This window comes from Dryobates pubescens, chromosome 1, assembly GCF_014839835.1.
Source record: "Dryobates pubescens isolate bDryPub1 chromosome 1, bDryPub1.pri, whole genome shotgun sequence".
NCBI lineage: Eukaryota > Metazoa > Chordata > Aves > Piciformes > Picidae > Dryobates > Dryobates pubescens.
In genome coordinates this window covers 46,379,775-46,401,645 of record NC_071612.1, presented here as the reverse complement: position 1 = coordinate 46,401,645, position 21,871 = coordinate 46,379,775, and the positions used below count along the sequence as shown (strand labels likewise).

Below are 21,871 nucleotides of genomic sequence, written 5' to 3'. Positions count from 1 at the left end.
CCGCCTCGCCGCCGCTCTGGGGTGCTCGGTGCCGAGCTCAGTCGCCCTCACAGACCCCTGCTCGGTCGCCGCCGCCTGCGGCTCTTCCTTCCGCCATCATGTACGACGCGGACGAAGGTGAAGACACCGCGGCTGCAGGCTGTTCTCTGCTGGGCCTTTTGTCGGTTCGGCCGGGAGCGGGAGGGCAGGAGAGCCGCTGGGCCTGCGGAAGGCGGCACCGGCGGTGAGGGTGGGGGTGCGCCTGGCGCGGCGGGATCTCCCGCAGGCTCCTGCGGCCCTTGGGAGTCAGGGGCCGTGCTGGGGTGTCCCTCAACTATCCGCGTGCCGGCGTCCCCTCAGCGGGCGACGAGGGGACACTGAGGTGACTGGAGCCTGTCTGAACTGTTGTGTTTTCCCGGCAGATATGCAATATGATGAAGACGATGATGAAATCACCCCCGACTTGTGGCAAGAAGCCTGCTGGATCGTTATTAGGTGACTTCTAAAAGTTTGCTCTTAACACTTCAACTTATGTGCCCTTAGCCTTACAATGATACCCAGTTCATGCTAGCAGTGTGTGAGGGAGCCTTCAAGCCTGGCTGTAATACATGTATTGTTTAAAGCTTGAGGGCTTTAAGCAGAAACACTAGGGTTGTCATGAGGCTCTTAAAAGCCTTACTGACCCCCAGTGGGGTACACTGTTTTGCATGAAGTAAGAAGTGATACCATATCAAGCACATGATCTTGCCCAGTATTCTCACAGCTGGTACTGGATGCTAGGAAATCATTACATAGCTGCTTCACTACATTAATGTTTTTCTAGCAAGACATAAACGTCCAGGATGTGAGTTTCTTGTGACTGTTAAGGACTGGGATGCTGTAAGGAGCTAAGTAAAAAAATGGTTTTCTTGATACTTGTGTCTTTAATGAAAATAGGTATAACTGGTGGACAAGAGCAGGAGTTGCAACCAGAACAGTAGATCTGTGAGAGTGGTCGGTCCCACACGCCATTTGGATGGAAAGTAGAGTTGAGAATCTTAGGAGGCAGAAGAAGGTCCTTTCTTTTGCAGCCTAGTGAAGAGTGCCTTCAGTCAGATGGATGGTAACTGAAGCTGCACCTCAATTATTATGAAGAAACACATTTTTACTGTGAGGGTGATCAAGTACTGCCATAGTTTGCCTGGAGAGGTTGTGGAGTCTCTGTCCTTGGTGGTATTCAAAGGATGTCAGGACATAGAATCATAGAATCAATAAGGTTGGAAAAGACCTCAGTGATCATCAAGCCCAACCTGTCACCCGACATGATCTTAGGCTGTCAGCTCTTGGTGACCCTGTTTAATCTGGATTATAGGATAAAATGATCTCTAGAGGTCCCTTCTAATCTCAACCATTCTGTGATGCAGGTTTTCCTTTTCCATCTTCCTGGAAGATGGTAAGAAAGGTTTATGGCTGTGAAGTTCTCTGCTGGCAAGATTCACCATGACAACAATATGATAGCCAAGGATGTGTTCCCTTTCTTGGGGAAACCCAAGGTTATTGGTAGAGGAGGTTCTTGAGAGTTTTCTTTAGAGACCTTGGCAGCAATGGGGCAGCGGCTGAGGTAGTGTGGGCTCCTTGGATGGCTGTAGAAATATGGGGTGGAGCAGCTTGCCGGCAGGAGCTTGTGCAGAGGCATGTTTACGTTATACCATTAAAAGTTAGGATTTTATTTTTTGTTAACAGTTGGGTTGTTCTGGGTTGAAATGAGGAAATGCAGAAGCTAGGGGAAATCTGGAGAGTGAGCAAAGCTGAGAATCTTGGTGTGTGTGGAACAATGAGAATCCAAGCTAGGAGAAGTTCTGAGAACCGTTGACTTAGAGGCATGCACTTAGCATACTTCAGCTTGGAAAATAAGTTAAAACCAAGGTAGGTTGCATACATTGTTGAAAACTTCAGCTGAAGCCATTTTCACAGCGGTTTCAGTTGTGTTTCCATTCTAATTTAAGGTAGACTGCATACAGACAAAGTTTAGACAAGAGGTGACAACACGTCTGCCCCTTTGTAGTACCTGTGCCTTCAAATGCTGAGAAGTAATTAGCATTTTTGAGTGCTTGTGTTTGAAACTTATGCCTTGGGAATGATTCTGTACTGTATTTTAAGGCTTTTGAAGGTTTTGTAATAAATCTTAAGCTTGTGGATGTATAAAGTAGGTGAATTAAGATCTCTTATTCACTAATACACTTTCTTTGTTTTTTTAGCTCCTATTTTGATGAAAAGGGTTTAGTCAGGCAACAGCTGGATTCTTTTGATGAGTTTATTCAGATGTCTGTGCAGAGAATTGTTGAAGATGCTCCACCAATTGATTTGCAAGCTGAAGCTCAGCATGCCACAGGAGAAGTGGAGGAACCGGTAAGTGGAGACTCCTGTCAGAAGCGGTGTGTTTTTATAACGCAAAATTATTTTAGGTGGGTGTTTTTAAGCCCTCCTCTCAAGAGACAGAAATACATCTGAGTTTTGACACTGCTCATGCAGTCAGTAGGCCAGAAGTATGAACTTGGAGTTCATGAGGTGTGTGGCCAAGTTTTCAGATAGTCAAGTATATGGCTTAGAAAAACATGCAAGAACTTTGTTATCCAAACTTCCCTCTCCTGTAGAGCTACTCTCTCCTGCTCATCAAATTGTTGATTGGATTGAGAAATGACCAAGAACAATTGGCTGCTGATGATTATATTGTTGATTACTGTATGAAACTGCACTGACAGGGGTGTAGTAGAGCAAGTCAGGCAGCCAAAAGCAACCTATATATTGGTGGGATATTGACTTTCAATAACTACTATGGCAAGAAAGGTTTATGGCTGAAAAGTTCTCTGTTAGCTTTCTTTGGCCAAAGTTAGGTCCTGGTTTTCAAAGGGCACCATTACTCATCACCTTCTGTTGGCACCATATTCCAATGGAGTCTGTGCTGTGTGACAGCTCTTCTGCAGTGAGTGTGCACCTTCTGTGCTTTCATCCTTGTGTCTCATGTGCTGTGATCTGTTCCCCTGCTATCAGTTACTACCTTGTTGCTCCTCTGCAGAGATTTAAAGCTGCTTTAGGATACCTGAGCATTGAATTTTCACCATTTCTTTGCATTTTTTTTCAGGCAAACGCTTATCCTGTAGAGAGAATAACAGATTTCTTTTAGTTTCTTTGTTAGACAAATGCTTCATAAACATTTATCTCACAGTAATTTTCCTTAATGCTATTCTCTCTATATTATTACAGTATCCTCTAGCTGCCCAGTTCTGCAGTTGCTGTATGTTCACATATATACATGTGTGTACATGGTTAAGCTTTGGATTGCAAACATAGCTTCTTTTTGCCCAAAAGCTAGTATTTCACTTTCTCAAATCAAAGATTTTAGGTTCTTATTTTTACTTACTAAGTTTTAGGAATAGGTCTAGATGTGAGAAAAAAGGAAGCTTGCTTTTTCCTTCAGAGTCACTTGCAGGCAAACTCTTGCCTTATTTGAAGATACCAGGCTAACCTGACATTTTTATTTCTCCTTCTCAGCCTGCGAGACCACACATCTGAAACACTTAAAGTTACTGCTCTATAGCTGCATATTTTCTTATAAGGTCTGATTCCCCTTACCAGATGCACAGTTCCACTTTGATAAGAGTATTATTTTAAAATGCTGACTCCTTTATTTTAAATGCAGAGCTTTTGATTTAAGTGCAGTGAAGGCTCTAAGTCTTGTTGCAATAGGATTGTTTCACTGTAACACATGAAAGGATTTCTGCGGTACTAAACCAAAGCTGTTGTATTTTTCTTATGTGTGGGAGCAGAGCTTTACAAAAACTTGCACCTTTTTCAATGTGTCAGCTATCTCATGTGTTAAAGCAGACTCGCCTTTTTGCATCATAAAACTAGCAGTTTTATCTAAAGTTCTGTAGACAAACATGTAAATAGGCATATGTAAGGTATATTCTGTTTGTTACTGTATTCATAACTTGGCAGATTTTGAGTTCATTAGGTCTTCTTCCTACAGAAGAACTATTTGGGTGCTTTGTTCTTCTCTTACCAAAGGTTTGGACTCATCAGTTTCCTTAGCTGTTTTGCTTTTGATCTAGTCATCTGAAGAGGGATGATTTCCGTATCTTGAGCTAAGGACACGTGGCATCATTGGGTATTAAGCTCTAGGGCTGCTCTTGAACAACCAAAGTGGGTGTTTCTTCCACTACAGGTAAATGTCTTGTTTTCCAGCCCCGGTATCTGCTGAAGTTTGAACAAATCTATCTCTCCAAACCTACACATTGGGAAAGAGATGGAGCACCATCACCTATGATGCCCAATGAAGCCAGACTGAGAAACCTTACGTAAGAATGAATTCTTAACGGGCAAACACAAGGGGAGACTGGCTCTGCATTATTAATTGATAGTATTTTTCAACTTAGTAGTGCCTTGAAAAATTAATACTTACTGCTCTATTTAAATTTTTGTGTCTAGTTGTTAAATCAGATGATGATTAATGATCTGGTAATAATGCTTAACATTGCCAGTGAGTGCTTCAGTTAACTGCATTCATTATTTTTCTATACAACCTTCAGTAATAGTTGGCAGGTAACACAATGGTGGATTTATTTTATAGGTATTCTGCTCCCTTGTACGTGGATATAACCAAAACAGTTATTAAAGAAGGGGAGGATCAATTACAAACACAGCATCAGAAAACTTTCATAGGAAAAATTCCTATTATGTTGCGTTCAACATACTGCTTGTTGAATGGCTTAACTGACCGTGATCTTTGTGAGCTGAATGAATGCCCGCTCGATCCTGGTGGCTACTTTATCATTAATGGGTCAGAAAAGGTAAGGGATTGTGTCTTGCACAGGCAACTTTACAGACACTGAAATGTCTGTTACTTGTTTCCCTGTGTTTTGCTGGGAGCCTAAGCTCTTTTACTCCCAGTTGCTGTGGGTGCTTGTGATCTTGTGGAAAGATGGGCTATTAGTCCTCTGTTAGGACTTTCTTCCCTGTGGCATGTTTCCCTTCTTGAGTTTCATAAATTGTTCTGCATTGAATGCCACTAAGTACTGTAGATCATTTCCTTTCCATTGCAGAGCAGCACACACTCTAAAATGAGTGATTATTTCCTCAGAGTCTCCTCCAGTTTGTTCACACTTGTATAGGTGCATTTTGTTATAAGAACAGATTCTTCACTCCAGTGCTGTGGATTCAGCTTTAGCAAATCGTGCCTTTTCCATGCTTTTGCCTCACCAACAGAACGGCCGCTTCTTTGTAACTGACGCCTAGGCAAACATAGCGGAAGAAACAGAATTTTGCTGTTCTCCTTGGGAGAAGAAAATAGGAAAAAAATCTGGCTTTGATCATTGGTGCTTAGATTCAAATGCCTGGTTAGTGCTTTGGCCTTGGAAGCAGATACTGAAATATTTTCTTTCAGTGCTGTGCCTAAAGCTATCAGAAATGTCTCAGCATAGCTAGCAGCTGCAGTAAGTACATCATTAGTACACAGTGTTCTTGGAGTATTTTCTTTTGGTTATTCTATCTTAACTAGATACATGATTTGCTTAATGTATTTTTAAAATGTATAGTGTATAATCCAATGCTCTGTATGCTCTGTAATGCTCTTAAGGCCCCTGAAGTAATAGTAGAAATATACTGATTGTTACTTTCAGCATACACTTGTCGGTTATTTACTCATGTTCTTGTTTCTAACACAGGTTCTGATTGCTCAAGAGAAAATGGCTACAAACACAGTGTATGTGTTTGCAAAGAAAGATTCAAAATATGCCTACACAGGAGAGTGTAGATCTTGTCTCGAAAATTCCTCTCGACCAACAAGTACTATATGGGTTAGCATGCTGGCCAGAGGTGGGCAGGTATGCCTAAGCAGTAATGACCCCTGCCCTGGGGTTTACCATAAAAGGTGTTCTAGGAGTTTTGTTACTGTCCTGTCTCTTCATGTCACTTGCTTTCACAATTTTGAGAAGAAATTTATTCTGATGCTAAGTTTTAATGAAGATAAAATTAAATGTAAATATCATAAACTATGGTTTTCTCTGGGACAAAAAATTTGAGGATTGAAATGAAGACTCAGTTTGTGTCAGGGTTTAGGACAAGACTAAACAATAATTTTAGAATCAATGAATTAGTTTTTAGAAAATCCAAACAAACTGTGCCTTGACTTTTGACAAAGGGCAAGAATAGGAGCACAGGCTTGTCTGACAGCCAAGCTATTGTTTAAGTGTGTTTTGCAGATCACATATATTACATGTGAATTAATCTAACTGTGACATCTCTAAGGGAAAATAATTGCTGTTCATAACAGCAGGTGTCAGTTCTTGTTCACCATTGCACTCAGTGCTCATTTACTGTTCCCAAAGGTGCTCCAAAAGTAACTTTAGTTAGAAGCCTTGCACCACTCTCACTCCTGATGTCTGTGACATGCTTAAGTGGTTGTCTCTCTTTGTCCCATAGTGTTTGTTTCTTTCTGGGACAAGGGAGCAGCTACTTGAGTAACTGCAAGAATAGAGAGTCTTACACAGTGAATTGGAAAGCTGGGCTTATGCTGACAGAAGGAAAGCTGAAGATGTATGCCATTGTTCTTTGCAAATACACAAAGGCAGAGAAACTACACATATGGATGAACAAACTGTTATTTAAATTCCTTTGTATCAGCAAAGACCTTCCAAGCTTTGCAGACTTCTAAAGTTAGAAAAGTTTTTAAAATAAAAAAGTCATTTCTGGAGTAAGGTTTCAAAGTAATTCCTTATATGGCTTGCAAAGAAGTCACGGTTTCCTGTAATGCTTGAGCAAGCCTACTTACACTGTATCATCCAAATCCAGAGAGATACTTTGATTTAAAGGCAAGATCATTTAATACATGTTTTTCCCTACCTTTTCAGGGTGCAAAGAAGAGTGCTATTGGTCAGCGCATCGTAGCAACTTTACCATATATCAAACAAGAAGTCCCCATCATCATTGTCTTTCGTGCACTAGGCTTTGTGTCTGACAGGGACATCTTGGAGCACATTATATATGATTTTGAAGATCCAGAAATGATGGAAATGGTAATATATGTTAAATAAGTTATTTTCTGCCTTGGCATTTGGTAATGTGTAGGTGTGGCTAATCATCCTTCAGAATTTCATTTTCTAGTGGTAATTTATTACTTTATTGTTTTTGTGGGCTGTCTACTAGAAATATTGAAAGTTCTCTGCCTAAACCTATTGTAATGACTGTTTAAAGTGACAAAGTGCAACGGAAATTTCAAAGGGTTGATAAGTGTTTGGAGAGGTAGGGTCTTATCCTGCTGTCATTGACTTCAGTTGTAAAGTCCCAGTGAATACCTGAAACAGCAACAGGCCTAGAATGTACTTGAATCTGAACTATTTTCTGAAGTCTTAACTATTTTTAGTGTGCTTCCTGTGTGCTCCGTTACTGTTTTCTACTGCTCTTGAAAAAGCTATTACAGTAAAGCCAGAACTGAATCAGTAATTAGCAGTTCCTGAAAAGAATAATTAGCAAACTACTGTGTGGCTTTCTTCAGCCCCAACAGGCCTCAGATGCTACAGGATTTTGCTGTGTTTTGTGCCTTAGGTCAAACCTTCTCTGGATGAAGCATTTGTCATTCAGGAGCAAAATGTTGCTCTAAACTTCATTGGATCAAGAGGCGCAAAGCCAGGTGTCACCAAAGAAAAGAGAATCAAATATGCTAAAGAAGTCTTGCAGAAAGAAATGCTCCCGCATGTCGGTGTCAGTGACTTCTGTGAAACCAAGAAAGCCTATTTTCTAGGGTATGTCAGTATTTTCTGTCACACATCTGCACATAGACGCTAAATATAGATTTTATTCACATATTTGTATAAAGTTGGAAGAAAGCACTGACCAGAATTTTGGTTTTAACTTTAGGGCACTGTTATATTTTCATAGCTGAGAAAGTGCAAATGTCGATAAATTAGGGAAAAAAATTGAAACAAAACAAGCCTCTGACATTCTGAGTCTTAAGTTAGTTGTGATTATAGTGACAAATGAATCTCTTTGACATTGTGCTGCCTGGACAGCATAGAGAGGTTGATAACTAATGCACAGATAACTACTGATAAGCTGTGTGTGACATATACCCACAGTTTAATTAGCACATCCTTTTTACCGCTGCTTCTTGGTATGCAAATGAACTGTAGCATCAGAAGACCTACCATTTTACACTGGATTCTGTGTGCTTAAATGTTGCCCGTGTTACAGTACAGGACGGACATATGGCAGGAGACACATTGCCATCGTGATACAAATATTAATTTTTCTCGGTAGTTACCTGAATTGATGAAATCATTCACTTCTAAGGACACCAAAATGATCTAGAATGGACAGCCTTTAGGAAACAGCTCACTGATGTATCTATGATAGCATGCAATCCTTCTTGTGAATGTCTGCTGTCAATTTAAAACATAACTGTCTTATTTGCTTAGGTATATGGTTCACAGATTGTTGCTGGCAGCACTGGGAAGAAGAGAGCTTGATGACAGAGATCATTATGGCAACAAAAGACTGGATCTTGCTGGGCCACTGCTAGCTTTCCTGTTCAGAGGGTAACTATAATATATACATTTCTTCAGAGATAATTAATAGAAGCATTGCCAACTCTTTGCTTGTGAATGTCAGACTCTTCAGTTGCATCTGATAGCCAGTCGTGGGCCGCACAGCCTGTATCTTTTCAGGAGGCGAGTGATGGTTTTTCCAAATAGTAGAGGCTGAATTGATAGCACACTATTGAAGCATGTTTCTTGGCATCTTCTTCTACAGAATGTTTAAGAATTTGCTGAAGGAAGTGAGAATATATGCTCAGAAGTTTATTGACAGAGGGAAGGATTTCAACTTGGAACTGGCAATTAAAACAAGAATTATTTCAGACGGTTTGAAGTACTCATTGGCAACTGGAAACTGGGGTGACCAGAAGAAAGCTCATCAGGCCAGAGCAGGAGTATCTCAGGTACAATAGCTGAGCAAGGTCATTTGTCAGGTTTACATTAAACTGTATTGGGGAAGAGTTTAACATTGCTTGGGAGCTGTGCATGTTGCATGTTAAACAGAGGCATTTTAAAAAGGAAATTTCCTTAGCTGAAACAGATGAAGATCCAAATAGTTGAGTCTGATGTGGGATTTGGGGAGTTTTTTGGTTTTAGCTGTTGTGTTCACTGCTAAAGAGTTGGCTTAACTCTCGTAAAGACTTTGTGTTAGAACATATGCTTGTGTGTCTGGTCAAGTCCCAGTCCCAAGGAATCTTTAGTGGGGAATGGAGTTCCTTCTTTAAAGTACTTTCAGTCTTTCACAGGTGGTTAAAGAAACTTGAGTGACACCTTGAGAGATAACAGTTATCTGTTCTACAGCTAATAATGAGCAGCACTGACTTTATTAGCCCGGAGCAGTGCTGAGTTAAGCCTGTTTCTCAAAGGTGGAAACAGGAGTCATACTTTAAATGCTTGTTCATCTGGAGCCCTGATGAGATTGTAATTTGGGGAAAGCAAAGTTAGGAGCGGAACAAAGGTGGTGGCTGTCTCTGGATGGTGTGGTTTTGGTGTATGTGTGTGATGGGCTTGTTTGCTTTTTAAAAACCCCTCACATCTTGGACTGTAAATGTTCTTAAATTTTTGAGACTCTGAGCAGACTGAAAAGATGGTGAATGCTGATTGCTTCTAATAACGAAGTCATCTTAGCTTTTCAAACTCAGTTTAAAAATATCTCTGTGTCATTGTACTAGCAAACCATCTGGGTGAAAGTGCATCTTAGAAATTATTTTTACAAGTATCATTCATTCTAGTTACGTGATCAAAATAAGCTATAGTACAAAACCAGCTCCCTGCTTGGATGTTTATGCTGGGCTTTGCCATGGTATAAGTGTGCTCTGGAAACTTCTACCATCACAGTAATGATTAGGAGCTTGAGATTTTCAGGGTAAACAATGTAATTATCTAACAAAAATTAGTTCATTTCTAGATGGCATTGATCCTTTGCTGTAATGTATCATGATGCCTGTCAACAGCACACTTAGGAAGCTTTGACTCACTGGATTCCTTACCACATGCAGGTGTTAAACCGCCTGACTTTTGCATCTACGCTTTCCCATCTGAGACGCCTGAATTCTCCAATCGGTCGAGATGGCAAACTAGCAAAGCCCAGGCAGCTGCACAACACTCTGTGGGGAATGGTTTGCCCTGCTGAGACCCCAGAGGTAATAAAAGGAGTATTTGCTTATTCATGTCTAGCTGCTTTCATCTGCCTCTTTTTCAATAGCCATGGCATTTGTGATGATCACTTGCATCTTTTTTTTTTAAATGCTGACATGAATATTTAGCTTTGTGGCTAACTCTGTAGTTGAATGGTAGAAATGAAGTAGTAATGAGCATGTTTGACATCTCATTCATGGAGGATTTGAAGTTCTTGGATCTTCTTGGGGGAGTCTCTCAATTTGGAAATGCAGGTTAACTTTGTGTTTCTCCTAGGGTCATGCAGTCGGGCTTGTGAAGAACTTAGCTCTGATGGCTTACATTTCTGTGGGGTCTCAGCCATCCCCAATTTTGGAATTCTTGGAAGAGTGGAGTATGGAAAACCTGGAAGAAATATCTCCGGCAGCAATAGCTGAGTATGTGCAAATGAGCCTGTCCAAACAGATTTTTAACTTTCTTATCCTGCACAACAAGGGTTTGGGCTGGGTTTGTTGTGGGATTTTTTTCATTTATTTGTTTCTTTCCCTCTTTCTAGCGCTACCAAGATCTTTGTTAATGGCTGCTGGGTAGGAATACACAAAGACCCAGAGCAGCTCATGAATACCCTAAGGAAGCTCCGTCGTCAGATGGACATCATTGTGTCAGAGGTACAAATTTTGTGTCTAGAATTAGGGTGCTTTCGGAAGAGAGAGGGTAATACCTTGATACTACTTTCAAACTCTAAGTAACATTCTTTGCAAGTCTCTTTCTGAACAGATTTCTAATTGCTTGTTTCTTTGGGGTTTTTTGTTTGGGGTTTTTTTGGGGAGTTTGGTGCTTTTTGCTTTTTTGTTTGTTTGATGTTATGTGTGTGTTGTTTGGTTGTGGTTTCTGTTGGTGATGGTTGGTTTGTTTTTTTTAAAGAGGTTCAGTCTGGAAATAGTCTCTTTAAATGCTTCTGTTTGTATGAGTGTTAATGCTAGTCCTGTGCTACCGATAGCATCTGTAAGGTGTTTCCTTTAAGGCACTCGTTATCCTGTTTTGCATTGGTAATTCTGGTTCTGGGCTGACTTTGTAGTCACTGGGTGCTGGTTTCTTGTACAGGTCTCAATGATTAGAGATATTCGTGAGCGAGAAATCCGCATCTATACTGATGCAGGCAGAATTTGTCGACCCCTTTTAATTGTGGAAAAACAGAAGTTGCTGTTGAAGAAAAGGCATATTGACCAACTGAAGGAAAGAGAGTATAACAACTACAGGTGAGCCAGGTTTCTGAAATTCATCTGAGTGTGTTTATTTTCCATCTTGGAAGCTGCAACTCAGATTGGACAAAGAAATGTTTAAAGCTTTGTATGCAGCATGATGCTTTCTCTGCCTGGTAGTTTAATTAGTTAAGTCCTTTTTCCTGTTACTGCTGAACAGACCCATTTTATGTGTTAGTTGAGGATTTCAGACATTGCTTATTCAGTTGGCAGGATCTCGTGGCCAGTGGTGTAGTAGAGTACATTGATACACTGGAGGAAGAGACTGTGATGTTGGCAATGACTCCAGACGACTTGCAAGAGAAAGGTGTGGCATATTGTTCAACCTACACACACTGTGAGATTCACCCATCTATGATCCTGGGAGTATGTGCGTCCATTATTCCTTTCCCTGATCACAACCAGGTCAGTGCATCACTTCTGACATCCTTCTTTTAAAGTTGATAGAAACCCCACTGGTGAACGTGTAGACCTTAATGTACATATCTGCTGGTCTTTCCTTCTCTGTCTAGTCTCCCAGGAACACATACCAGTCTGCTATGGGTAAGCAGGCTATGGGAGTTTACATCACCAACTTCCATGTCCGTATGGATACGCTGGCACATGTCTTGTATTACCCTCAGAAGCCCCTGGTAACGACACGCTCCATGGAGTACTTGCGATTTAGAGAGTTACCAGCAGGTGTGTTGTCAGTTACTGTGTATTAAGCACAAGTACTACTGCACTGCAAATGCTGTGTGTAGAATAGCTGACTGTTTAGCAAATGTATGTCACTTAAAAATTAATTGTGGGATAAATGCTGACTTGCAGCTGGACCACAAAACATATGTTGCTATTGTTGGTTGCATTTGAAAGTGCTTTGTCCATATAGTCTGCTAAAATCTAACTGGACAGATGCATTTTTCTGTATTGGTATTTGCTAGGTTATTCACAAGGGGTCAGTCTTGACTCTTTTCTACCCAAAGTTGCATTTGCTGATACTGCATGGCTTTTGTGTGTGGAGATTTTATTTCAGAAAAGGTAGAACAGCTTCACACTAGAGAATACAGCTTGTTTTGAGTTAAAAACAACCTGTATAGTATGTGAGCATCCTTTCCAACTATTTGCCCTATGTCTTATAGGTATCAACTCCATTGTAGCCATTGCATCATACACAGGCTATAATCAGGAAGACTCTGTCATCATGAACCGTTCTGCTGTTGACAGAGGCTTTTTCAGGTAAGACTGTACCTATTTTTTTTTTAATTGATTAGGGGGAAAATAAAATCTACTGACTTGAGCAGAGGGTCGAGGGAAGTTTATCCTGGGCTTGAAAACACCATTCTCCAAATCTTTCCACCCTGAGAAGTAATTTGTTTTTTTTTTTAAAACTTGTTTTTAAACAAGGGTGAAGGGAACAGCACACTAGAAATGGTTAATGTCTACCTTAGCAAAATACAGAGGATGAGCCTTTGTGTAACCTGACTTCCCACTCTGTCTTTCCAGCTTCTTCATTTGGGTCTTCACTATGTTTACTGTTCTTTATATGATGGCTATGTGAAAAAATACTTGGACTCTCTGCTGTTGTATACAATTCTTGCCAGTTATATGAATTCCTTAATGACAATACTGCAGTTTTGTAATACGGTCTTGTCTTTATTAGCATGAGAGTTCCTAACAGCAAAGGTTGGCATGAACTGCTGGGACAACTGGCAACTGATGTGACTTTCTTTGTGCATTATGGTTTTTAGCTGGCTGTGGTTAGCTGTATAGCTGGTCAGTGGGTTTCAGTTTTGTTCATTTTCTTCTGTCCAAGTTGAGCCCAAGAAGTGTGTGCTTGGTTTCTTGGATCTACTGCCTTACCATGAAGAATAGTTGGACTTACGACTCCGGTGAAGCTTTTATGGAACCTCCTGTGCACATGGGCACAATTACATGTAGATACTGTGTATCTGAAAGGCTGTGGCTTTGGTGTGCTGTCATCTGAGGTAGCAAACAAAGCCCTCCAGAAAGAAGCCTATATAAATTGGAAGTTTTCCACTACAGCTCAGTTGTACTGAGTGTGACACTGCAGTGTGGCAGCAGAAGGCTAAAAATGTTCACAAAATGCCAGGTGGAAGGAGAAAAGCAATATGCGAATGCTGCTGATGTGAATAACCTTTAGGAAAAGTAACTATTTGTGAGATGCCAAGCACATCCAAAGGTCTTTGTAATTCATAAAAATTAGCATGTTATCTATAGGTACTTCAGCAGTAGCTGAAAAATGAGCATCAAAATGCTATTTGAAAACTATTTTGGTTGGCTGTTTTGGGTTCCTCTTGGCAGTGATGGTCAGCTGGTCAAGACTTTAGAAGAAAGATTATGTCACATACCAACAGTTACTTGTTTTGGTTGTCATAAGTAGCTGTAGCTATAATATATGATAAAAGGGTGGACATAGTGAAATTGAGAGGTACAGATGAGGAAAAATTATGCTGGTTTCACTGGAGAAGGCTTTGTAACTTTGTTTCAGATCTGTGTTCTATCGGTTGTCATAAGTAGCTGTAGCTATAATATATGATAAAAGGGTGGATATAGTGAAATTGAGAGGTACAGATGAGGAAAAATTATGCTGGTTTCACTGGAGAAGGCTTTGTAACTTTGTTTCAGATCTGTGTTCTATCGCTCCTACAAAGAGCAAGAGTCCAAAAAAGGATATGACCAAGAGGAAGTTTTTGAAAAGCCTACACGTGAAACTTGCCAAGGTGAGACAGAGGAGTGTATGCAGACTGAGTTATTGAATGAAATGTTTGTGGACAAGGTTGTTAATGTTGCTGAACTGATTCAGTCTTTGTTTTGGGCCATACAGCAGCAGTGTCTGTATTAATAGCAAAATACATCACGTGAGATGTTTGCATAAATTTATCTTTAAACGTTTTAGCAGCAGTCTGAAGTTGCAAGCATACTTGATGAACTTCCAAAGTCAATATGTTCAAAAATTGGAGTCTACTTTTCTCCTTTCTTTTATTTTCCCCAAGGTATGAGACATGCAATCTATGACAAACTTGATGATGATGGTTTGATAGCACCTGGAGTACGTGTGTCTGGAGATGATGTCATCATTGGCAAAACAGTAACGCTGCCAGAAAACGAAGACGAACTGGAGAGCACGAACAGACGTTTCACAAAGAGAGACTGCAGCACTTTCCTGCGAACTAGTGAGACTGGTATTGTAGATCAGGTCATGGTAACCCTTAACCAGGAAGGATACAAGTTCTGCAAGATCAGGGTGAGCACTGATGTCTGTGCTTTCTGCTGTTACTACTTTTGTTCTGTATTTAAGTTACCAAGTAAATGCTTTACTGTGGCTTGCAGGTACGCTCTGTAAGAATCCCACAAATTGGAGATAAATTTGCCAGCAGACATGGTCAGAAAGGAACCTGTGGTATCCAGTACAGGCAAGAGGTAGTTTTTTATTTATTCTTTTTCCTTCTTAACATTTTATCTCTGATCTTTGTAGCATTGCAACTGCCTTAAGTGAGTTGTCTGTGGAATGCCTACTCAGGTACAATAGATTGACTTAAGTTTAGCTAAAATATTATTAGAAAGGGACACAGCTGCTTCTTACGTGGTACTTCAGTGCCTTTGAAGTGCTTTCAGAGATTTAAATTGAATCCATACAACACTTTTTCTTAAAGCTGATATTCTGGGAAGTACTGACTGACTGTCTCTTTGTTCTAGGATATGCCCTTCACCTGTGAAGGCATCACACCTGATATAATTATCAACCCTCATGCCATCCCTTCCCGCATGACCATTGGTCACTTGATCGAGTGTCTTCAGGGGAAGGTAAGAACAATCTTGTGCTGCATGTCTGAGCAATATGAATGAAAATGGCTTGTTTGGGTTTTCTTTCTTTCTTTGTAAAGATACTACTCCATGATAGGCATTAATCTGAAAAATCAGGATTGTTCTCCAGTTACTTAATAGTAAAAGCAGGTTTCCTGTGACTTTTGTCAGACTACAGTGTGCTCTGTTGCTTTTATTTCAGAAGTTTCCAGTGCCCTAGAAAAAGGAGCAGCAAAACTGTCAATACTGTGTGTTTCCTAAAATCTTGCTAAACATCATGTAGGTGATAAATAAAGAAAGAGATGGTGCTATCTTGGGCATGGAATCTCAAGTTCTGGCATTAGGAGTTAAAATTGAAACAGTTTAGTGTTGTCTGCCCAGTCCTTCAGAAATCTGACAGACTTTGGCAAATCTGTTCTCTGCAGGTGTCTGCAAACAAGGGAGAAATCGGTGATGCTACACCTTTTAATGATGCTGTCAATGTGCAGAAGATTTCCAACCTTCTATCAGATTATGGCTATCATCTAAGAGGAAATGAGGTACAATCAAAGTATCAATTCACTCTGATGTTTTTCATATACATTTGATGGATAGTAAGCCTTATGATTCAGTGATTGCATTGACTACTTCAGGTCCTCTACAATGGCTTCACTGGTCGAAAAATCACATCACAGATCTTCATTGGTCCTACATATTATCAGCGGTTGAAGCACATGGTAGATGACAAAATCCATTCTCGTGCAAGAGGGCCAATCCAGATCCTTAACAGACAGCCCATGGAAGGTAGATCTCGGTAAGGATGTTGATTAGTTTCTGTACAGTCTTTTCTCTTTCTTTGAAGATTTTAGCCCTAGAAATTGGCTGCCACATGCAGCTAGGACTGAGTTAGCTCTCCAGTTAGCCACTCATTTTCCTGTGTTTGAATTAAGATCATGCTTTTGGTGCAAGTGTCAAGGTTTTGGTAGCAGGAGGCTGGTTGGGTAGCCACTCTGAGAAAAGGGCATGGGCTTGCTCTGTTCTGGCTCCAGGAGACGTACCACTGGCCAGAGCTGAGCACAACAATGACACTGGTGGTGCCTCTGTGGTAACATATTTAAGAAAGATTAAAAAAACACTGCACAACAGCTGTGAGAGAGGATTGAGAAACTGCAAAAGGAGCAGCCCAGCAGACACCCAGGTCAGAGAAGGAGGAGGTGCTCCAGGCACTGCAGCAGAGGTCCCCTGCAGCCTATGGTGAAAACCATGGTGAAGCATGTTGTCTTCCTGCAGCCCAGGGAAGACCAGGGCAAAGGAGATACACAGGCTGCAGGTGGGTAAAACCCACACTGGAGCAGGCTTCTGTCAGGAGTTGTGGCCCATGAGAAGGGCCCATGCAGGCACAGTTGGTGAAGGAATATCCCATGGGAGGGACCCCACACTGGAGTAGGGAAAAAGTGAGGAGCAAAGAATGACAGAGAGGAAATGTTATGCATTGACTGCTACCCCCATTCTCCCTGTGGCCACTGAGAGGAAGAAGTTGTGAATCGAGTGAAGTTAAGCCTGGGTGGAAGGTAGGGGAGAAGATGTTTTTCACCATCCTACTCCATTTTTAATGGGCAATAAATTAAACTAGTTTTTCCCATTCTGAGTCTGTTTTGCCTGTGATGGTAATTGGTAAAGTGATCTCACTGGTTTTATCTCAGCCTAAGTGCTTTTCCAACTTATTTTTTCCCCTGTCCTATCAACATGGAAAAGTGAGAGAACTGCTTGGTGGGCATCTGGCAGCCAGCCAAGATTAAATCCACCACAGATAAGTAGAGGATAATTTGTTTACCTCATTTTGCTCATTTTGCTATACAGTTGTGCTGTGGCTGTTAGCTGATGCTGCTTTAACAATGCTCAGCAACAGTAGCAAATTGCTGTGTTTGCATTGTCCCCAACAGTTTTATTCTGAGGTGTTCAAGGATAAACAATGCACACACAGCCTTTCTCCTGCCTTGTGACAAGGATGTTGTGTTTCTGATAGGTTACTTGTTCTGCCAACAAGAGATGTGTTTTGCCAATGCACTCAAAAGCTGAGGTGTTTTTCCTTCCCTCTTTTCAGTGACGGTGGCCTTCGTTTTGGAGAGATGGAACGAGATTGCCAGATTGCTCATGGGGCAGCCCAGTTCCTGAGAGAAAGATTGTTTGAAGCTTCAGACCCCTACCAAGTCCACGTCTGTAACCTCTGTGGAATCATGGCGATAGCAAACACAAGGACTCACACCTACGAGTGCCGGGGATGCCGTAACAAAACCCAGGTACGTGTGGTTTTCACCAGCCAGTGCTTCTCTTTGTGGGTAAGAGGAAATGCCACTTGGGTGAACAGGAGGATAGGGAAGTAAATATTTAGAGAAGCACCAGCACAATTGCTATTTTAGTTTCATAACTGTTTTAAGTGTTTATAGTATCCTAGTTCATTTGGATGTTTCCTTATTAATTTTATAGTGTTGGCTTGTCGCTTGGCAGGAAATGCTGTTCAGGTATTTTGCAGTGCTGGGTTTTCAGAGACTTTAAACCCTCGAGAGCTTATTTTTATAAGTCAGAATTGCAGGAATTTGGAGCCGTCGCCCTTGTGACCATCCCCATGAAGATATTCCTGCTTGCGGAAGTGGGTACCCATGGGAGGTCTTTTGTGTTGCACTTTTTTAGTAGAAAAGGGCTCCCTAGAGTGTTTGGTTACAGAATGATGTCAAGGGAGAGTGATGGCAGAGATAAAAATAGTTGCTTTAAACAGGCTTGTATTGTGTTAGGGACTGACTGCTGAAACTCCAACAATGGCATTGTGAAGTGCACTGGAAATATTAACTGCGTTTACTGCACGTCAAGCACGCTTTGCTGTGCACATGCTCCATTGTTAAATGGCACTTATTAAAGATCACATCCCTTGGCTGCAGGTTTTAACATTAAAAACTTGTTCTGGGTAGCTGCTGTGTAGCCTCTGCGAGTCTCAAGCTTCCCTCTGTGCTTTGTTACAGTCTGTGAGCAATTCTTGTTAAACGCCTTCATGCATAACTTCACTTCTTGAGCCAAAAACTTGAGAAGTTATTTGTGCAGAGGGTGGTGGAAGTTGATGCTTTAGGAGTGCTTATCACAGCCTTTTGAAACCTCTTTCCAGATCTCTTTGGTTCGAATGCCCTACGCCTGCAAACTCCTCTTCCAAGAACTGATGTCTATGAGCATTGCACCTCGTATGATGAGTGTTTAGCCTGTAGAAGGCCTCTTAAAAAACACATGGTGAGACTGAAGTGCTTGAGTTTTGTTTCATTTTGTGAACGCTGCATTTAAGATAGTTTCTCATCTGCTATGTGCTGTTCAAAAGTATGTTTATTTCTTGTAAATAAAAACTAAAATTTGTAGTCAAACTTGTGAGTCTCTTTATTTGTGTATCTGTGAAAGAAGTGTGCAAGCAAATCGGTAATCAAAGTATAAGGGAGTTAAGAGGCAATGATTAGTGAGCTAGAAAAAGGCAGAGGTTGCTGCTTTCCAAAGTATTAATTTTAAACTGTGCTTAAGTGAAAATCCTCACATCACATCACAGCTCTGCACCATCATCTGTGGAGAAACAAAAACACATTATGCTTTATACTGTTCTGAGGGGTACTGTAATTTGGGCAGTAGCACAGTGAGTTTTCTGATGGCGTGGTTGAGGACAAGGCCTGGCAGCTCAGTCCTGACCCCTCCTTCTTTCTTCCTTCCCTACTGCAGGGCTACAGCAGTAAGAGGATGGTAATAGATGGCATTTTTCTTTGCTGAGATCACTTTGACACAGAGGCAGAGTTCCTGACTGAGAGGTGTGTAGCTATGGAGAAGCTTGTTAGTTCTGACAGTTTGTTCTATTATCGATTTCCTTTAAGTAATTGTGGACTGCTGGGCTGTTGCTGAGCTACAGCATGCTTGCTGGAGAGCTTTCCTACAGCTGAAAAGAAACAGCTGTGAGGTGTGACGTGTATAAGCAATAACATGAGGCAATACATGTGGTTCTACAGCCTTGCAGCACTTACTGTGAGAGGAGGAGGGAACATCTTTTTCTGGAGCATAAGTGTGCTGCTCCTGGCACAACTTGGTAAAATTCAGTTTCATTCTCATCATAAATAAGATGTTTGAAAAGGGATTAAAGAGTGGCTAAAACCTTTAGCAAGGCTCCTATGTGTAAGTGATACTGGGATTCATTTTATGCTCTTATTTCAGTGTCAGGTGCTGTTAATATTCTCCTAAAAGGAAGTCTTTCAGCTATTCAGAAATATAAGGATACAGAAAATCAAGATTAGTCCATTCAGATAAAGCTTCTGGGCTTAAAACAGGATTATGTCCAAAAGTAGATTTGAGCAACACAGTATTCTCTGAGTAGATGCTTTGTTCCCAGTGCTTCTACCTCTGACATGGTTACAGTTACTGTTCCAGCTCTCTGGATTTACTGAAAAGCACATGTGACCTTGATACTAAGCCATCCTCCATGCAGCTGGAATGGAGGTGGTTGGTTTGCCATCAGGTTTGCATGTAGCCTGGCAAGGGACCTGGGTTTGAAAAGTTGTTGAGGGCTGGCTTTAGGTACTGCCCAAAGACCTGCTGTTGGCACTCTTGCCATTTGCAGGGACTGCATCCCCCAGCCTGCACTTGAATTGCATGAGATGCATATGGGCTCACTTCTCCAGCTTGTTTTGCCAAACCCAGTAAAAGCTGCATGTTAAACTGGTATTTCTTCTGTGCTTTTTTTCTTCCCCAGAGAGCATTAAAGAGAGGTGATTCTTCTGTCTCACAGAACTGAAAGAGCTGCTGCTGAGTGTTCAGCCACACTACCTACCTTTGGTCAGGGCTATTTCATGCAGAGTTTCCACAACATGGATTTTTGCAGAAGCTGTTGCCTCTCCTTTGGCATTTGATGCATGGCACTCATACTCTCCAGCATCCTCTTTACTCAGAGGAGATATCTAGAGGAAGAAACACATCCCCCAGTAAGTACCCTATGCATAGGTAGAGTGAATCTGCTTTAAGGTATCTTACATCACTTGTTAATTGCTTGAGAGGTATTCAGATGAACAGAGTGCCACTTAAACCTTAGGAAAGCACACTGATTTTCCTCTGTCTGTTCTGAGCAGTCTGATTCAGATTGTGGTGGCTCTCTCCCCTAAGGTTTGGGACAAGCACACGCTTCCATGGGTCAGTCTAGCTTTTCTTCTCTGCTAGGCCAGACTCTGTGTGCTCTAATGCACTCTCTCCTTTTATTTTACTGTTTGCTTAGTTTGGAGATGTGTCAGTCTTGCATGCTTGGAAAGGACAAAGAGGCAGGAGGAGAAAGCCTTTTTGTAATCAGTTCAGAAAAATCATCAGCTCAAACCTTTCCCTCCCCATTTTTTCTACCTCTGCTTCTGCAAGTGGTGTGGGAACTAACACCTTAAGCTGTGCTCCACTGCTGCCAGCTTCTGGCTCACAGCTTCTGGCTTCTGCTCTGAGCTGTTCTCAGGCAGGTGCTATGGAAAGGTACTTTTGTCAGATCTACAAGGGCTCCTTAGTTGTGGGTGGGTCTTAAGGATACCCTGTCTCTGTGCGGATTCTTTCCTAAACAGGAAAGCGTCTCCTTCCTCCTAATGGCAACAGGAAGTACAGACATAGAGAAAGGACAACTTTTATTTAAGTCTTGCCTTCCCTGATCATACAGCACCTGCTTCTGCTGCACACGAAGTACTTACGAGCACCCAGCCAGTCACTTCGTGTTTCTCAGGGCCCCCTCGTGTCTGGATAGCCAAGTTTTCCCGGTCCCCAGGCAGAAGCTCCATCCTCTGGACACCATACTGTCCCCGAATTATCTAAATAGAAGGGCAGAAAGATAGAAGAATTTTGGGTCTTACTTATGCTGGATCTGCCAGGACTATACCTACACAAAGACAAGATCAACAATGGTTTTACACAAATGGGTTTTGTGCAGTAGCTGTGGGGTTTTTTGTGATGTCAGTGTTTCACCTTATGCTCTGTCTACTGCAGCCCTACTATCCCAACACCTCAGCATCTGCACTGAGGCCACTTCTCCCTTGCCTCAGCAGGAATGGATAAAAAGCAGCACAACTTTCCGCTGTGTATGGTGCTAGGCAAGTGTGCCCTGCACCAATGGTCTCACAGAACTCACGTGCATGTTCCCAGTAGTGTGGTTGGCCCATCAAATGATGTTTGTACTGAACAAGGAGCAGATGGCTACCTGCATCTGCTCCTAGCCATACATCAATCCAGTTCCACAGGCTGGAGCAGAGCTGCCTTCTGGTTTGAGACTTGGGGGGGCAGCAAGAGCTGGCTGTTGTCCTCATTTGGAGAGGCTCCCCTACAACTTTCCTGACAATAGGGCTTTTTAGCAGACAGTCAATTCCCTGGTATTGCTACGCATATTGCTCCTGGAGTGGATTCTCCTTATATGACCCATCCTCTGCCCCAGATTTCAGCAACAGCCCTGCAGATTTCTACTGCTGCAAACCAGGGAGTCTGTCCTGGTGGGCCCAGCATCCACGAGGGAGCAGCAGTGCAGTCACTCCCCAGGGCTGTGTATTCCAGCCCAGAGCACAGCGTGGGATAAGTGGTGCTCAGCCTTTGCAGGTCAAGCACTCTCAGCCATAAGGAAAAGCAAAGCAGGGC

General features: G+C 41.8%; 2 protein-coding genes across 3 annotated transcripts in view; one reads left to right on the top strand and one right to left on the bottom strand.

The window, feature by feature from the left end:
- The window catches only part of IGFBP7 (insulin like growth factor binding protein 7), a 139,205-nt gene that overhangs the window by 103,977 nt on the left and 13,357 nt on the right, over positions 1-21,871 (bottom strand). The window contains exons 3-5 of one of the 2 annotated variants that reach the window (XM_054165017.1): positions 20,941-21,057; positions 20,055-20,181; positions 18,781-18,805 (exon numbers count right to left, since the gene is read on the bottom strand). In XM_054165017.1, the coding sequence (XP_054020992.1) occupies positions 18,786-18,805; positions 20,055-20,181; positions 20,941-21,057 (264 nt within the window). In that variant the 3' untranslated portion in view covers positions 18,781-18,785. Of the gene's footprint in view, positions 1-18,559; positions 18,806-20,054; positions 20,182-20,940; positions 21,058-21,871 lie in introns of those variants that run through there. The other variant, XM_054165009.1, reaches the window with a different exon arrangement.
- On the top strand, positions 24-18,480 carry POLR2B (RNA polymerase II subunit B). The gene is made up of 25 exons (XM_054164955.1): positions 24-117; positions 402-474; positions 2,217-2,367; positions 4,204-4,316; positions 4,589-4,808; positions 5,682-5,840; positions 6,867-7,031; positions 7,561-7,757; positions 8,430-8,549; positions 8,764-8,950; positions 10,046-10,189; positions 10,461-10,600; positions 10,720-10,831; positions 11,268-11,422; positions 11,632-11,830; positions 11,938-12,106; positions 12,547-12,643; positions 14,054-14,148; positions 14,422-14,672; positions 14,759-14,848; positions 15,125-15,232; positions 15,658-15,771; positions 15,865-16,025; positions 17,316-17,511; positions 18,369-18,480. The coding sequence occupies exons 1-25, from the start codon at positions 99-101 to the stop codon at positions 18,456-18,458; spliced, it is 3,525 nt and encodes a 1,174-aa protein (XP_054020930.1). The 5' UTR covers positions 24-98; the 3' UTR covers positions 18,459-18,480.

What these genes read in the sequence shown, in the direction of transcription:
- POLR2B (XM_054164955.1), top strand. An exon ending in ATCCAGAAATGATGGAAATG is followed by an intron (nt 7,032 to 7,560) that starts GTAATATATGTT and finishes TTTGTGCCTTAG; the next exon opens with GTCAAACCTTCTCTGGATGA. An exon ending in CCAGAGCAGGAGTATCTCAG is followed by an intron (nt 8,951 to 10,045) that starts GTACAATAGCTG and finishes TACCACATGCAG; the next exon opens with GTGTTAAACCGCCTGACTTT.